Source organism: Morone saxatilis, unplaced genomic scaffold (genome assembly GCF_004916995.1).
Source record: "Morone saxatilis isolate NCDOM2014 unplaced genomic scaffold, NCSU_SB_2.0 Contig18, whole genome shotgun sequence".
NCBI lineage: Eukaryota > Metazoa > Chordata > Actinopteri > Moronidae > Morone > Morone saxatilis.
The window spans coordinates 14320827-14339337 of NW_023339740.1; the positions used below are offsets into that span (position 1 = coordinate 14320827).

The 18511-nt window shown below is 39.9% G+C and overlaps 1 protein-coding gene across 1 annotated transcript in view; it reads right to left on the reverse strand.

Moving 5' to 3' along the window:
* The window catches only part of srgap3 (SLIT-ROBO Rho GTPase activating protein 3), a 72709-nt gene that overhangs the window by 47090 nt on the left and 7108 nt on the right, over window positions 1-18511 (reverse strand). Inside the window, 2 exon segments of the mRNA XM_035661325.1 lie at window positions 797-959; window positions 9542-9737. Coding sequence (XP_035517218.1) covers window positions 797-959; window positions 9542-9737 — 359 coding nt within the window.

Consider the following 18511-nt stretch of genomic DNA (forward strand, 5'->3'; position numbering starts at 1 on the left):
TCAAGTTTTTGTCAACAGCTGTACTTTTTGTCCTTGATCACCTTGTCATGTCCAACAGTCAATCATCCAAAGCTCTTTCATTCATTTCAGTTTTAATTTTCTCCAGTGCTCCATGACATTTTTGATACATTATTTATACCCCCCAATATGTCTGCCAGCAAGCAGCAGCAGAGCCATCCATTCATTCCTTCAAATATAGAAAACGCTTCCTGAGGGCACCTGACTTAAAAAGGATGGAATGTTTCTCCCTTTTCAGCTTTGGCACATTTTCTGACAAACACAAGCATCCACACACACGTACAGAGTCATATGTGAATGGAGCCTAGTAAGTAGAGAGTAGCTCACCTACAGGAAGGCTTGCAAGGTGAAAACACGGTTCCAATGTTTGGATAAGACCTCAATCATCTCTGCTATGTGCTGACAGCGCGCCAAACGTTGTTCACACTAGCCTGCAGGGTGTTGGACCAGTCTTGGGCCAGGGGGTCTCAGCTTCACTTTTCCCATTTTGACAGAACTTCTACACCTTCTACAAACTCCATGTACGCTGAGAGAAAGCACCACGTTTGTTTGGGCTACCATCAGTCTGCATGCTATGGCCAAACAAATTTCAGCTGCTGCAACTTGTAACTTGATAATTCAACTTAGTAGTAACATGGAGGCGAAAGAATGAACTCAGCAAATAAAAGCTTAAAGCTAATTGCTTGGTTATTGTGTTTTGGACTCCTGGACTCTGATATTTTGTGCACTGGTGATGAGAGAGTAGTAGTAAAAAGGGGAGGGTGATAGTCTCACTGACCTTCTTGAACAGGCGGATGACGTCCTCGCTGATCTGGGCCAAGCGAAGGATGACATTGTTGGTGTAGATGTCGCTGAGGGTGGCATGGTCACGGCTCTCTCGTCTCGTCTGGTTCAGCACCAGGTACCAGCAGTTTACTGAGGACAGAAGGTGCTGGTCCTTCCTGAAAAAAATAGAGGGGTATAGGATTATTAGCCAGGATAATATGGATACCTGGGAATGTATTTTTATGGTCATTTGCTTCAAATATTCCGTTTTATGTAGCATCAACAGGAACAACAACTGTGAGTGGCTACTGGCGCTTTTAGCTAAATGCTTGTGTCAAAATACATCGAATAAATTGCCATCCCAAGAGCAACTCTAAAAAAATATTCTGAATTATCTATTCTAATAACTAGATGGATATTGAACAAATTAAAGATGAAAGCATTTGAAGTTATTGTTACAGTAAACAATATAACTAAAGATATGATCTGCTAAGACAAGACAACCGTTGTGAAATAAAAATACAATGTTTGCTTCTTTCTGAATGTCTTCCTCCCTTATGCCATCACTTCAATTCTCTCTTCCGTCACACTCCAAACAATGCTAAGGTCTAGTGAGGCATCAACTTGTTAAATGCACAATGCTGGTGACCATAATGATCCAGCGAGTCATGGACCTTGATTGCTGCATAATCAGTTTAAACCATAAAACCGCCTCAGGTACTTTCAAATAGAACCACCAAGGCACATAGACATTGAACCGGATGCACGCACACAGACACAATCCCTTCAAACCCATACCCTTGTCTGGATCCTATCTGAGTATTAATCAATCAACCAACCCCGAGGAAGAGACAAAGAGAGAGAGAGGGAAATGAGAGCAAAAGAGGGAGAGAGCCAGAGCAGGGTGGGGGATAAGGTTTCACTGTGGAGCAGAAAAAAGGGATGAGCAGCACCAACATCAAAGAGCCCCCCTTCAGAGAATTTCCATAATGCTAATCACATCTAATGAAGTTGATATCTAGCTACTACAGAGTGCTTTCCCCATTATTCCTTTACTTAACTCTGGCCCTGAACGCACTTACATCACTCTGACAGGACACCAGCAAATTGTTCTCATACCATCAGAAAACAAAATGGCACGTGTAGTAAACTTCATCCATTTATTACTGGGCCTGCTTTTTCACTGTTAGATTGAGAATGGTGTCCTGCGATGCACTACGTCTGAAAGGGGAGTCAATTAATTCGCTATTACAGAAATGTAATAGTAATTTGAAAGAGCTGAGAAATTCCAGCAATCAGTTCACGCCACATTTCACTCTCATAATCAAAAAGTAATAATAAAAAATGATTAAACTGGACATTAATTTGCCATATCAAAATGATCTGACTGACAGACTTTGCAGACGTTGGGTGGGATTTTAGGTTTTACTAACAATAGAGGACCTAATGTGGACCATATTATCCTTCACTTCACTGGGATGGCCTATTTCTACTGTCTCACCTAATTTTGTGCCAGTTCCGCTTGACTGACCTATCTGCCTGTAAGGGATGCAGCTCCTTGGTGTATAATTGCTGTTTTTGGTTGAGAGGTTTAGGGAACAAGCACCTCTACTCTCTGCTAATCCCTAAAAGTGGTCAGAGATGCTTCATCGCACCTCTCAGCACAACCAACCTCGCATTTTAGTCCCTTTTTTAGTCCCTCAGCTTTCCCCCCAAACACTGGTCTCTGTGCACTACAGGTAAATCCCGGCCTTTTTGATGGCTAAAAGTGCTTGTGGATCTGTGGTCCCCAATATAATATTGTTGCTAAATCTGCAGCTTGAGTCACTTTTTCCTTTTACATTAGATGTTTCACTTGATTGGAGTACCTGGTTATTTATTTTTCATGACACACCCATAATATTAGAATTTAACCGACAATTAAGGACTTTATTAGACTTAAGGGTATTTTTGCTCTGCAAGAATATATGTCTATAGCCATGGTAGTGCCTGAGCTAAATGCTAATGTCAGCATGCTAACATGTTCACAATAACAATGCCAACATGCTGACGTTTAGCAGGTATAATGTTTATCATGTTCTTAGTTTGACATGTTAGCATGCTAACTTGCTAATTAGCACTAAATACAAAAAAAAGCTAAGGATGATGGGAACATCATTAGTAGGCTATTGGGCAAATTCAAATTTAGACCTGATGATAGCACTAGGTGAGTCAGAGTATCACCAACATTATTAAAATGCATCCTCATCACATTTACCTATCTGTACAAAAGTTTGGAAATCCATCAAGTAGATATGGAGATATTTCAGTCGACCAGTTGATCTGCTGGTGTTGCTTAATGAAAAAGTCAAAGTCAGTAGGTAGACTGTCTACAAACTTGCATGACAATCCATTTAATTACAGAGACTTATCTACAGAGGTCTCACTAACTATTCTCATCAACTACTGAATTTGAAAAAAAAATTTGATAGAAAAATTATACACAAATATTTGGTAAAGGAATCTGTAAATGAATTAATAGGGTGGAAGTGACCAGGTATATGTTCTTAATGTTCAGGGTTAAAGCCTTGAAGAGAGAAACAGACAAAGGACACAAGATCTCTTTTCCCCTAGTCGCTGTCCTCATTTCACAGGAATTAGGAGCAGAAGGTCGATAATTAGGCCTGTGCCAGCTGAATCTCTGGGAGCTGAGTATTTTAACACAGTAATAAATGTAGCTCCTTGACTTGTTTTATGGGACAGAGGCACTACCCTTTCTATACCGACTCTNNNCTTCAGCATGCAGCAAAACTCATTCTCCCATCTCTACTCTGTACCCAATTCTGCTCGCTGATTTCCCGTAAAAAGCCTGAGTATCAGTTGAGAGCCTGCGGGTCAATTAATCTAGAGGGCTTCGAAAGGGTTGGCTTCGGATGGCTCCTTGCCCTCGGTATTTATACACAGGATATCATTAACATGCAGAAGGCAAACGATGAGCTCTGAGAGTCTCTAGAGAACTGAGAAGGAAGAGGAGGAGGAGAGACGAGTGCAGCTTTCTGGCATCCTATTACATCTGTCTCATTCTGCAAAGCACTGCCTGGCTGTCTCCATGTTTTTTTTACAAGGTCTGCATTGCCTCACTGCCCCTGTGAGGCAGATACATACATGCCGTATAATCTATGAATGCATGGAAGAGCGTGAAGAAGATCAGACGCAGAGACAGTGGAAGTGAATAAAGAAACAAAGAGTATAGAATATTGCAATAATCCTTTGATTCAAGGATAAACTGATGGCAAGCTGTCACCATAACATCCATACACCGAAGAAGTAAGCATTGTATAGAACAGTGCATGTGCTTTAGTCACGGCTGCACTGGATGCCACCATCTAATCACCCAGAGCCTATGATGTGTCTGAGCCAGGATTTCCAGAAGGAAGTGTGTATTTATCAAACCAGGACTCGGCTCTGTGAAGGCCTTTAATCCCCTCCACACTGCCAGCCTGCTGCTTATCAATGAAACAGCCAAGGAAAAGGAGACAGAGCCAAACACAGTTTCAAAAGACAAGGGGCACGTGGGCACATGCCGCCAGCTTTGCCTTTCAAATTTTCTTTGCCCCCGTTTTCAAGCAGGGCTTCAAAATGCTACATCGCTGATTTGCACATCATGTAGCATGTTTTTTGGTTTTTTTTGAGAGGACAGTGCCAACATTTGATAATGCACAGCTGCACAGACACAGGGGCCGGACCGGAGCAGAGCACAATGCAGCGTCAATGAAGAGGAGGCAAGGGTTTGACAAGATCTGAAAAACAAACTGCAAACCAGCTAATCTATTGATGTTGTACATGCTGACTTCCACCAGCTTGACTTGTCAACCTGACAAGAGCAGGGGTTTGACTGCTGTGTTCAAACAATTCAAGCCTGGACGGATACGGTTTAACCTTTTACCCTTACCCAGCTATGGCTCAACAACATAAGCCTATAAAGCATCTGGTACTATCCTACAGCAGCAGACATCATTCTTCATAATTATATCATAACTAAAGCATTGCATCACACTCTTTCATAGGGGCTTTTTAAAGATGAACGTGTTCTGGCTACACTACACATGCTGGAATATCCATTGATACGTTTTCAAAGCTGTGCCTTACTTACCATGAAATCAACAGAGACATCACTTGGAAATGAGCTAGAACAAACTAAAATAACTCAAATATACTCCACAAAGATCTGGTGCTGTAAAGATACCAAACACTTTTCTCCCCCAGTTCCTCCCAAACCAATCGCTTGGATACACACAAAGAGATTAACCCACACACACACACACCAATTTGGACACCACTACAAGACCTGTCTTATCTTTCCCAGACAGGTTATTTTGTATATCAATATTGCATGAGTAGCCTTTCTAATGGTGCTATGTTATATCTGTCTGTATGACAGGCAGACGATACCGATCGTCTCTAATTTGATGAGCTACATTATATATCCCATTCATGATATACCCTGAAACGTCTGGTCCATAATTAAAATCAAGTTAGCCATTGTCTCTCAGGAACTGTGAACCGGTAAGAAAAAAAGGAAGTGGTGCACTATCCGGCAAAGCAACTGCAGTATGAAGCAGCTAAGTAACCCTTGAGTGTGTCTTTTCACTGTGGCAAATGAGGTAAAGTGGAAGAGCAAAATTATCCTTGGTCGGGTTGCTGCGGTGTAGCTGTAGCTGCAGTAGCTGTAAATCACAGTGGCATTCAGCTTGCTAATGAATCTGCACTGGAAGGGTTCAGCCAACAGACTGTAGGCTGTGATCCAGCACATATGGAAGTCCGTCCTGGTCAATATGACTCAATTTTACTGCTCTGTTTTGATCAAAAATATAAAGGTATAACTAGGCACAAGATAGAAGGCTGCTTCTGAAGTACTCCTCTGCAGTATGGTGCAGAGTTTACAGAGCACAGTTTTAAAAATTAAATTTACTGAAAAGACACATGCATGCTGAAGGGTGTCGGGAACACACACAAAACCAAAAGCAGCTAATTGTGTATACAAAATAAAGAGGCTTAAGGGTATAAAATGTTTTGTTAGGGTGTCAGCAGTGCCTCTCCCATGTGCGTCTGCTGGGTGTGGTCCCTCTCTCCTGTTGTTCTACCTGCAGCTGATCAGTTAATCAACTCTACAAGCCTGTGCAGTACTAAACCTAAACTTCACCAGACCGTCTCCACAGTGGTACAGACGTAACGGCTCAGTACTCATACTTGCTAGTTTGCTTTTTGTGCTCTCCTGATCTTTTCTGCTAACCCCATGCTCTGCCTGTGTCTCATGTGCCTGAATACCTGCCATGTCCAGCCATGTCCTTGTCTTCTGTCTGCCAGTTTGGACAACAGATCCACAACATTCTTGCCTGCTATGATCCCTAGTGCCCCACTTCACTCCAAGAAAACCCCCAGCTAAACCTTCAATTCCATCTTCAACTTTTTTGACGCCTAAACCATATTCTATATTCTGGTCTGTGTTCGTATTCGTGTCCAAAACTTATGCCACCAAAGTGTTTTTATTGGACACACACACACAAGTGTTTTCTTGCCTAGGCCTATTTGGTGTTTTGGTGGTTGGCCATGAACTTAACTACACTAAAGTGGAAGGAAAGACACAGTAAAGGGCGTGTCACAGCTGATTACCAGGATTTGTGGTTGCCTGCCTGCTCAGGCAAGGAGTGCATGGCACAAGGTTATGTTATAAGCCTTTTTGTGGCTTCACCAAAAGCATAAAAACATTTTGGATGATACTGGCCAGTTTGAATTTAATGGACACTGTATATTCTTTAAGCAGGAAAAATGAAAAGTTTTCATTTTAATATGAGTTTGTGTGGTTTGTATGTCGGCTAGCAGACTTTCAGTGTGAAAAGTAAGATTGAAAATGACATCCTCTATAGGAGGATGCATGGGTAGTAGCCTCCCACCTACACTTCCTCTGTTGTCTGTCACTCTTATTATTAGGTAGTATCACATTTTTACAATTTTTTTTAAATTTAGTTTAAATAAAGCAAGTAAAATGCATTAAAAAAAGTGTCATACCCGTATGTCGATTTAGGTGTGTGTGTGTGTGTGTGAGTGTGTGGCGCTGCACTGAGACATTTGTTGGCTTCAGGCTTTTACTCCATGATCTTGGCAGTGTGCAAGTGAAATATTATTAGAACATGTGTCTGAGGATTAGGTGTTTTTGCTAACACCTGTCCCTCGATGTGTGGGAGAGACCAACTGTACAGTCCAAAGGTTAAGCCACTGTGTCTCAGCAGCAACAGCACAGTTCTGTCTACTATCAGCCAGAGTGAAGCGTGCCTCCCCTAACACAGCTGGACTCAATTATCCAATCAAATCCTCCTCCATTTCAGACACACACACACACACACACACACACACACTGCTCTCAGTACATATGCATCTACATCTGATATGTTACTGAAGAAATTTTGATTTTCTGATCCGCATTGTGTGTCTACTGTTAATTTCTGACCAATAAAATCACTCACTTCTCTTCATAACGAAAACATTCAATATGTATACGAATTGGCTTCTTGTAGATGGATGGCAACATTTAAAAAAGGCAGGCAGAGCAGGTATATCCAATAATAACTAATATTGGCTGACCAAGAGAGAAGGTGAACCTGATGGAAGTTTACATTGTCCAAACTGCCCAAATAAGAGCAGAAAAGTACTGTATGTACACACTATATATTTTTAATGTTGCACTACTATATATACATGTGAAGAAGTTAACATTACTGTGCGAATAAATGTATCAATTGTATTTAATGTAGTAACTGTATATATAGTATATGTAAAGTATATGAAGTCAAGCTATTTTCTGTATTCTGGCCTCTTCATGTTACACATTTCAACTTGAAAATAAGATTTAAAATATGTTAAGAATGCAGTCCTCCTGTTTCCATTTGTAAGAATCATGGCTGGGGTTAGACTGCATACACCGTGTGTTGGTGTAGATTTATGTCTGAGATCTTCTGCCAGATCACAGCTGGGTTAGTGTCCCATTTCCAGACTCAACTAATCTTGTCTGCTCGCCCGAGGTGCTTGATTTTGGGAGCGGCAGCGCTTAATTTCATGCCCTGCGTGAGTCATGTACCAATGTGTTAGTGGTGGTTTCTGTGCAGACGATCCCTCTTTTTTCACCAGCGGACATTTCAGTCATGTCTAAATGGGTCAAGGCTACGAGTGGCATGATTTTGATCTGATGACATTCAATGGTCTTCCTTATTCATTGTTTCTTTCACACCTAAAATGTATGCCTCCTGCCTTTGTACTTTGCCATTGGCTTAACCTTTCTCTTTGAAACAGTGTTTATTTCAATATTACATGCAAAACAAAAAGGAAATTATTCATGCTATAATTGCAATATTAGAACTTAAATGTAATTCTGTTATTCTATCATTTTAAAGTTAAAGTCCAACTATAGAGGTTCATCTAGCCAACAATCTAGAAAACTCAATACCAGTAACACTGTGCTGTACCTGTACTAATCTATCTTGGATAATTACATGGTTTTTAATTTAATATCAACCTCCACACTGATTCTGCTGCAACCCACAGGTTTCTGTCTGAGGCAGAGCTTGTTGAGAGTATGCCATATTTGTACATAATGGATGTATAATGAAGCATAAAGCTTCCCTCAAAGCATTCTTCCATAGAGTTAAGTGCTAAATTACAGCGTCACGAGTGCACTGGATTTGTTATGTCCACCCCTCAACAGTCTTTAACTTCTTTAATGAACTGCATTCTCATCATCATCACCATCATCATGCCAGAACCAGCTGACATTTGAAGACGTCATAAAGATCTTGACAGTAATAATAGATATTCCCTCACAGTGCATAATGATAATGGAGTGTTTTGTTGTTTAGTTCTGCACTGTAATCAAAGAAGGCGCTATAGGGCTGGGTCTTACGGTCAGGTTATAAATAGTGTTCAGAGGAGGATAAAGTCACTTGGCATACTGTGCTCTGGGTTCATACTGAAGGAGAAAAGGGGCATTTACTTTACAAAAAATACATTTAAACTGAACAAAAAGCAGTTGAGTTAAAGTAAATAACATTCAGGAGAGCAAATCTGCTTCTTTCAAACAACAACGCACAAACTAGGGGCATAATTTGCACCAAGGATGAGGGAGACCTTTGCCTCTCATTTTTCAAAATCCAGTTTCCTAGTTTAAGTTATATTTCTTCAGTTAGATCTCTCTAAAAAATATATTGTTACTGTCCAGCCGTCACGTAAAAACGCTGATATGCAGGCTTCAGTTATTACAGTGTGCTAGTAGTAATCAACTTAACGAGCAATGCTTATCGGTTAACAGTTATTTGTGGACTTTATTTTGCCCTGGGTTTTCACCTCTCAGGCTACTGCCCAACCCTTTGATATTGATTGTATTTATACCTGAACCCTGAGAGAACCACTACTCCGGGATGAAAAAATACAGCAAACCTCTCTGCCCTTTTTTTGTGTTTAAACAAACAATTTAATCTACATTTATTACACTTTTCTTCTTTATCCTAAAAATATGCTAGAATTAATAAACAATCACATATTTAATTTTAGATGCGACAGTAAACGACAGTGCTCTATTTTAGTAAATATCATGCATATTCAATATTTATCTATCATACAGAATGAGGTCAGCATTTCAATGTTTTTGTATGTTTATTTGGAAAGCATACTGTAGATATAAAATATAGGAAATATCATTAATCATCAGTCTGCAGGGAGGGGAACTCACTTGAACTGTTGGTGTTCCCTGGAGCTGCGGATCTTAGAGGAGAACCTCTCGGACAGTTTCTCTAAGCTGCGGGAGTATTCCAGCTGAATCTCTGATTTGCGGCGGAAGAACTCCTGCAGGTCCTGAAGCAGCTGAATACGAGACTCAGACTGTTGCTCCAAGCATTTGAACTGCTCCACCAGCTGGTTACGGATCTCTGTCCATCAAAACACCAGACAAAAATGGTATGAGTCAACTGTTTACACTGCTGTCACAACATGTCTTGGTCAAAAATGTCACAAAAATGTCAAGCACTGCTTATTTATGAAGTGTATTACATTGTAATTTGCCCTACAGAGCATATTTCTCAGGTATCCATCTTCAGTACACTCAATAACTTCAGTTTCTGCATTGACACAGTAATGAGGATGATTATTAACAGGATTGTGGGTGTTACAGGGCACATTTGTTTCTTCAGTCAAAGGTTTTTGATGTTGATTGACTGAAGACAAATATGTTTAGAGTGATTAATCAGCCACTAAAAGAAACAGAAATGGAAAGAAAATACTCCAAAAGCAAAATACTCCAGCAAGTTTTGCTCAAGGTTTGATATGACGACCAGCAAATGCCAATGTATAGAGAAATATATAATAATTGAAATCACATACTATTTCTGGTACCTTTATGGTTCTTTAGGAATCATTTTCTACCATTTAAGATAGGATTGTTTGCAGTACCCATATTGTGTGCTAATAATATTTTACAGGAAATATGTAAAGAGCAACATGTTCCCAAAGCCCTCTAACACAAGCCAAGCAGGGATGATAAATGAATCATCTGTAATCTTTTTTATAATTTGGTGTACACAACAACCATCAGATGTTTTTCTTTTACTTATCCAAGCCATTTCATAACACTTCTTCAGACTGGCAGCAACCATAAAGTCTCTAGCTGAGAGTGAGAATGACCATTGAGGCTCCTTGCCAAGCCAGTAAGATGACCTGTGTGTATGACCTCTCATAAGTGTGTACACTCTGGACATACTGTGAGATCAAACTGACTTAATGAGAATCTAATGCACTCCCCCACTTGGTTCGAGTAATAGAGTAACATTTCTGCCTGAGAGGAAACTAATGCTGCCAGATAGCTGCTACAGATCCTTCATGCCAGTGAGAACCCACGAGAGAAACCTGATTCCTTTGTAGAGCTGTCATCAGCAGCAATGATGCCTCGGCTCAGGAACAGAGAAAGGCCTATTTTGCAGAACAAAAACTCGACCTGATGGAAGGAGCTACAGTAAACAGGATGCGTGGTGTCACTTTTGAAGAGGAAGGAAAACTCTTGCACTAATGAGCTTTCTTTGTTAGAAAGCAATAAAAGGAAAGAAAGTTTTTTGATGATCTCATGTTAAAGATGCTTTATTGTCACATTAAAAACACTGTTAACACACAGAGCACACAAAACAGTCCCCGAGTCAAGTCTAGCAGTAGAATTAAATGACAAGAATTCAAGATCACAGCTCTGCCAACACTGGTTTAATTACAGTGTTTGTTTTTCTAGTGACATTTAGGAATTCTCCAAGTGAACCTGTGTGGTGAAATAATAAAGGATGGTGGTTCTTAGTTTTTTTATTTTTAGAAAATGTTTCATTTCTTTATTATAAGCAATAAATTCCAACAAGAATACACATTAAGTGCTATTTCCTATGTGCAGAATTTATAACATAATTAATATAAACACATTCTAGCTTTTCCTCCACTCAAAAGGACTTTTTTTTCATGTTTATTTTTTGTCTTCAAAAGGCCTGCAAAGAAATTCATTTGAAAGCAGAAACGGAAAAATATACTTCCTAAATGTATGGGACTGCATGCAACATCCTTGAGTTACAACATGATTCATTGCAAGTTATAACCCTCAAAAATAGAAGAAAATAGGCTGTATTTGATACATATCTGAGCTGTGGCAGTGACACTCTGTCGAGCAGATGAACTGCTGACTGGATGGTGAAACCACAGCAGTGACACAGTGACTGTGTTTCCATGCTGTTGAGGGTGTAATTTGGTCAGCCAAGCTCTCCTCATGGATATATGCACGGGCTCTTACTGCTGGGGAAGCTTGCCATTGGAACTGAAACAGTGATGTTGTGCGGGCGAGCCTTTTCTTTCCTTGTGATGTCGTGCCGCCTGGCTTCAGCCTCGAGCGGCATGCTTCACTTTGTGGTTAACCACTGTCCCTGCCCTCCCCTTCATCCAGGGGCCTCCCTCTCCCTCCCAGCTCTAAGGGCTTAAAGCTCTGTTTTTAGTGGGAGCCCTGAACCAGAGCTCAGGGAGAGATACCACCACTACAACTTCAGTGCTGTCAAAAATGTCTTGGCTTCCCAGACATACAGCTATGCTCCCTGTTTGCAATGTTGTTTGTTCGATGTATTTTTTTTCTTTAAAAGAGAAACCATTGCCAAAGCAGTGGAGCCAAGAGAAATGCCCCAGGAAAATGTGCCACCGATTTGCATGAGTGACAGGGACTTTTAAAAACACAAAAAAGGAACTCTGAACCACCAGCTGCAACGCTACAATTTGACAGAGGGGTTTGGAAAAATAGGTCACACACACCAGAAGTGTGCCCTTCCCTCTAAGAAACCATGAGCAATTGGAGAATTATTCCCTAAGTATTCCCAGCTCTTTGAGTGGCTTCATTGGCTGTGGTTTATTCAAAGTGAGGAACCCCTCTGTGGTTCTTTTCGATCTTTGATGAAGAGAAATGCTGTGAATGTAGGCAGTATAAGTGAAGATGAATGTTAATCTTCTTGCACATCACCAATACAACTCCTGTGCACTATTATTACACTTCTCACATAAAGAAATCCTTCTGATATCTGTGACTGTCTCTGATCTGACTCTCTATATGGTGAAGAAATAAAAAATACCAGCGTTTATAGTGTAGATAAAACACTTGGTGAGCAGTTCAATACACACAATAAGCCTTTACTGCTTTCAGGAATGATTACGAGTTCAAACCACCAACAAAAGTGCCTTTAAATCTGCTTACAGCGCTTCTTGTATAATACATAACCTTAGTATAAATGTCTCCCGCACTACATCAGCCACCTCAAACTTCCCCACCTTCCTGACATGTATGTAACAAGGCTTTGAACCCAAAGATTACTATGTAAACATGCTAAACATGGTTGACCCACTTTCAGCTCAGCTGCTCTAGTTTTCTTAGTTTCAAAAGACAAAACTGATTTCCAGACCTCTCAATATAAGTAAATATCCAATGTTTTACTATTTAACTATCAGGGTGTCCACTAGTCAAAGCATGGACTCTGAGAAGATGTTCTCTGTGTCTGGATTTACGATTAGGCAACTGCTCCTGTTGCAGTTGGGACCGTTTGGACCACCTACCTAACACAACTCAACCATAATTTAAAGTGAGCAAGTTAAACCTTTAATGTTATTGCTTGATTAAGCATGCTGCTATTATTTGTGGGAGACCTACTGTGTGTTGCCTTGGCTTTCTATTTAGAGATGGAGCCATCTGCTTTTTTTTTAGAGAAGGGAGGTGGGGGTTATCTTCAGACAAAAAGGCTCATGGACAAAGGGGGGATGAGACTGGAGCAGCTGAAATATGGTCAAACTCTGGTGGGATCATACGTATGAAAACCAAGATTCTTTGTCTGAAGGATAATTTTATCCTTTAAAGATTTATTATTTATATATTTATTATATAATATTTATTTATTTTATTATTTATTAGTAATTAAGCTTAATACGGAACTTTTGTTACTAGTTCTGTCATATGCAATGGGAAATAGCCTTTCTGTGTTATGCAAACATTGTTGTTTTTTGCTTTTAACACTTGGTTATTTCCCATTACTAAACAAAGCTACTGAGCTGTTTGATTTATCAACTATAATTATATAGTCCAGTACATTTTCCTTTAAATAATGTTTAGCAAAAGCAAAAACAAATTCCAAAGCTGCCTGAATCTAAGAGCATCTCTAATCAGTGGCTTTCTGTAACAATTAACTAATGATTAAGCAGTATTATTACACTTCTCAAATCTCAAGCTATTTTCTTTTGAACTGGAGCCGTCTGCTGACAACTAAAATTTATAATCCACATATATTAAAATGCAGTCCGTTTATAACAACAGCTCATGAAGTTGAAAGTATGTTCGGATGCATAGTGTATCTGTGCATAGTGTATCTGTGCATCCTGAGCAAAATACACACCAGTCTTAGATATCCAGCACGTCTGATTATCTGTCTGAGGTCAAGAGTCATGTTTTAATGTTCTGCAGGCTCATTACTGCTGCTCTCTAACTTACAATACAGGTTAATCATGACATATCCTGTATATGACACATTATGAGAGCAGACAGTATATATTCATGACAGACACTTTATATTCATGACCTCGAGTCCATACATTATCATTACAAGAACCCTACCCCTTCCACTCGACACCTGCTCTACAATATAATTTCTCCTCCACTGTTTAGGGACAGGAATTGAAAGCACAGTGGACACTTATCTCCCTACAGCACAGGAAAACCTCTGAAAACAATGGTAGGATGTAGGAGATCCCTGAACTTTGGCCCTCACAGGCAGAACCCTGTATTGGCAGCTGTGTTCCAGCACAGTGCAGTGATGTTTCTAGCAATGACTGCGGTTGGCGTTGAAAAATGAAATTCACTTTGGACTAAGGTTTATGTTGAACGAACTGAAACGGTCTACTGGAGGTGTATTACACCCTAAGTCCTTGGTGAACGGTACTGTGAAGTGTCAGTTAAAAAGTTTGGTTCACAGAGCGTTACAAAAATGCATCAAATGACAGCTTCCATCTCAACTCTCATGAATGCTCCTGTCAAGCTTGTTAGCAGACAGAGAAGGATAAAGGACGAATATCCCCCAAAACGTTTTTTAGGCTTTTGAGTTTTTGTGCCTATAGAGCATTCACAGTACAGCTGATTGAGAGTGTCTGCATTTGAGACTTCCTCTGGCTGAGCTGACTGACTTCCTGTTGGCTGCTGCATGAATGGCATGAAAATGATCTACCAATGCAGTTCTTCAGTACCTTTCAAATATTTAACCTACCGTATATGGAGTGTTTTTTAATCGTTTTGCCATTCCTTTTGTAGTGATGGTGTGTGAGAAAAAAGTAATTTTGGACCAGTGTGCTTCACATGACCAACAACACACAACAAACAGCCCAGCACTGTTCCTGCAGGCTTGGTTTGCGCAAGTTACAGTGCTCACTTCTTGCTCTTCCATTGGTCATTTGTCTCGAGTCTACTGCTTTGTTTATTGAGTTGGTCATTGTAAACGAACAAAGACAGTGATTCTGGCTAATAAAAGAACAAAGGACCAGCACAAACCAACTCCTGTGCTTACACAAAAGCTTAACAGGGTCATACATGAGTGTGCCATATTTCGTGTTTGAGTGTTTGGAAGATAGAGATGGGGATCAGAGAAATGGATTATGTTGCAGGTAAGGTTTAAGAGAACTTTTCTATGGATGTTTTCTATGGATGATGGAGTATATGTTATCCGATATGCATATGAAAACTGTTGCTGTTTTTTTATATATAATGCAGAAAAATGCTTGTGGTAATATATTTACAATATTGTGGAAAGCAGTCCAGATAAAAGCAGCTCTCAGCAATGTCAACTAGAATTTGTTGATTTGTATATGTTAAATTATTTAAACATATACAAATCAACAAGTTATCTGTTTAAGAAAACAGCCTTCTCAGTACCTTTGAATAATCATATAGGCGCACAATCTACATAGAAAACATCTATTTTCATTTTAGCTTAAATTATCTGTCGGTAATCTGTGAAATTTTTCTCTTATATCGGTCTCAAAAATCCCATATCAGCCAGGCTCTAATGTTAAAATCTATTGTTAATAAAGCTGAATACAGGACAAAATTACAAGCAAGCTTTTTACAGCCACATTTATAATCTACAAGGTGTGAGTGTTTGTTGCTCAAATGTTTTATTTTTTGTTTCCCTCCAACAAAATGCAGCTCAGTGCAAAACCCTGTCAACAACTACTAACCTTTCCTCAGTACCTCAGGTATCATTGCCTCTAGTGTATTTCTAGCACAATATGGACACTTTCATTCTTCTTATTACTTATTACTTAAGTTACTTGTTATCTTATAAAAGTAAAACCTGCGCCTCTTCCTGATTCAGGACACTAGTGGTGATGCACCGGTGCAGCATTTTACAGCAAGTCTGCTGTTTAGAAGGGCCACGTGACGCCTTGACGCAATGAAGTCGAGATAAAATTGGAGCGCAGTGAATGAGAGGGATTTTCTGCAGAGCATCCGGAGGGCATCAGGGGAAGCCAGGCTGTACAGGGCAGCAGGCAGCTCGAGGAGGAGCAGGACAGATGGATCATTTCACTGCGGGATAATAAAGCTAAACTATTATCTCACACATAGTGGGGTCTGACAATAAATGTGCCTCCTCTACAGATAATTACAGCCATGTTTTAGCATGCATTTAAGTGTTTCAATGAATAAATAAGAAGCACAGACTCCTTCGTGTTACAACACTGTATATTGGCGCAGCGAGTGTAGAGGAAAGAACTACATTTCTTCATGTAATAGGGATAAATTATAAATCATAACCAGCCTCAGAAGGTATTAAACACTTTGAAAATAATGTCCTTGAGCGTTCACATCACCAAGCAGTAAGACACACAGAGCATGTATACACACACACACACACACCAGACAAAAGCCACTCCGAGCCAAATTTCACGAACATAATCCCCAACTCAGCTCTGCAGTATCTGAGCTCTACACTGCAGAGCCAAATTCACATGAAAAACAGACACAGACAAGCGCAAACCCTTATCCAGACCTTAATTCACTCTCTCTGTCCCTCGTACTTTGTCTCATAATACAAGTTCCAGTCATTGAACATTGAACTAATCCCCCATTTCTCTGTTCTTTTTTTTATTAATCCCCTAATGATTAATGCAATTTTGGATCCACAAGGACATGCTCCTGATGTCAGCGCAGGTTCCTCTCTGTCTGTGTCTCTATCTCGCTTGTTCCCTCATTAGCCCAGACTGCTGCAGCACATGTACTCAAAGATAAGACAACAGGAGCTGAGACCAATCAATGGCTGGAGCAGAGGTGAACCGATGGAGCATCCTACAGCAAGATGTCAGCTGTCACTCTCCAGGTTATCCCTCACTCTTAATTCTCCCTCCTAATTATCTGCTGGTTTGTCCAATTTTCCACTGGATGTTCTGTCAAACTAAAAATTCAACCCAGTCTGTAAAAATGTCCATCAAATGAGCTTGTCTCATGCATTGAGATTGATTGCAACTTGTAGTTGTTTTGTGGTACCACTCTGCTCTTATTGGAAATGAACACTATTTATTGCTTGTTATCTAAAACAATCTGTGACCGATTGGTCATTTATGCCTTCCAAACTGTAATAAACCTAAAATTGTGCAGCTTTGAAGGAAAATAGTCAACTCCTCATGTCAATAAAATAATAAAACAAACAATAAAACATTAACAATCAACTGTTGCTCTGCCTTACAGTGCAAGGAGAGGAAAATCATCCCAGACTTCCTCACCACTCTCTGACGTTATATGAGTCTGAGGTTTCAGGGAAGCCCGGGCAAGAGCAACAACCAGAAACACGCCCTTTCTAAATGTCCATCCTCGCTGTATCCAGGATCCAGCTCTGCAGGACCAGGCGGAGAGGTGTCTCCATGGCAACACGGGTGTGCACCAGTCCCCGGGGAGCTGCTTATTGGAGGAGAGGTGGAGTCTTATGGATGTGGATAGGTGGCAGAATTGAGTGAGGAGGCACGTGCGGATGTATGCAGCGAGACACGGTATGAATTTGTCTGTGAAGCTGATAAGGTAACCACTGTGCATCAGCATCTAATCAATGCAGTAAAACTAATTTGTCTATTTCCTTCTGAGCACTGATTGCATCAAATTCAAATTAAATACTCCCACCGCAAAATGGTATTTAGGAACGCACCTGAAATTCTAAATTACTCAATATATCCAACAGCATTTTAGCGTTCATAAAAGTGTAGGCTGTTGAACCAAGAGCAAGACTCAAAGAAGCTAAAACTGAGTAGATTTCAGTTGAAAAAAGCCTGAGAGATGAACAGAGGAGAAATATTTGACATTTGACATATAAGTTATTAACCACAAAATGCAAAACAGTACTTAGTTACAGCTTCTCTAACATGTGGAGTTCATATTTTTCTTATGTTATAATTATTTGACTATCTTTGTGTTTTGGAATGTTGGCAAGCAATTTAAAGACACCATTTTGGGCTTTAAGGAATTCTTTTTTTGGACTATTTTACACTCCACTTTATCAATTACTCAATAATATATAATATAATATAATATTATATTATAATCAGTTGCAGCCCTGCAGGACACAATTAATTAAAACAGATAACAGGTAACAAAATGCCACGGTTTTGTGCCCCTAATGACTAATGAGCCTGTGCCAGATATGCTTCTATTTCTACCATCAGTGGTGGCTGAGAGGGATTTGTGGGCTGCAAATAGGTGCACTCCTTAATCATCTAAAGTCTATAGTGGGACATGTGCTTCACTGGTACATAATAAAGTTAATCTAACAGGTCCCAAGCCTACTCTACAAGAACTTAACTAATTACTTCCTCAAATAGTGACTTTTTGAAACTCTCACTGTCAAGTTATTTTTGAACAACTGCCCTCTTTCCTCTGTTTCTAAGGTAACTGACTCTCAGCAGGAAGTGTGTTTTTACATATTGTTTTACTTTGTATCAACTATTGCTGCAGCTTACCATGAATGTTGGGTAATAAAGCAGAATAATGGCATAATTTCCTGTCATTTTCCGATTTCGTCAGAGGGATATTAATGTAGAGTTGCAGTACCTAAACCCCTCATTACAGAAATGTTCAGAGAGTTCAGTGGTGCAAGAACTACAGGAACTAGTCTACAGAGAG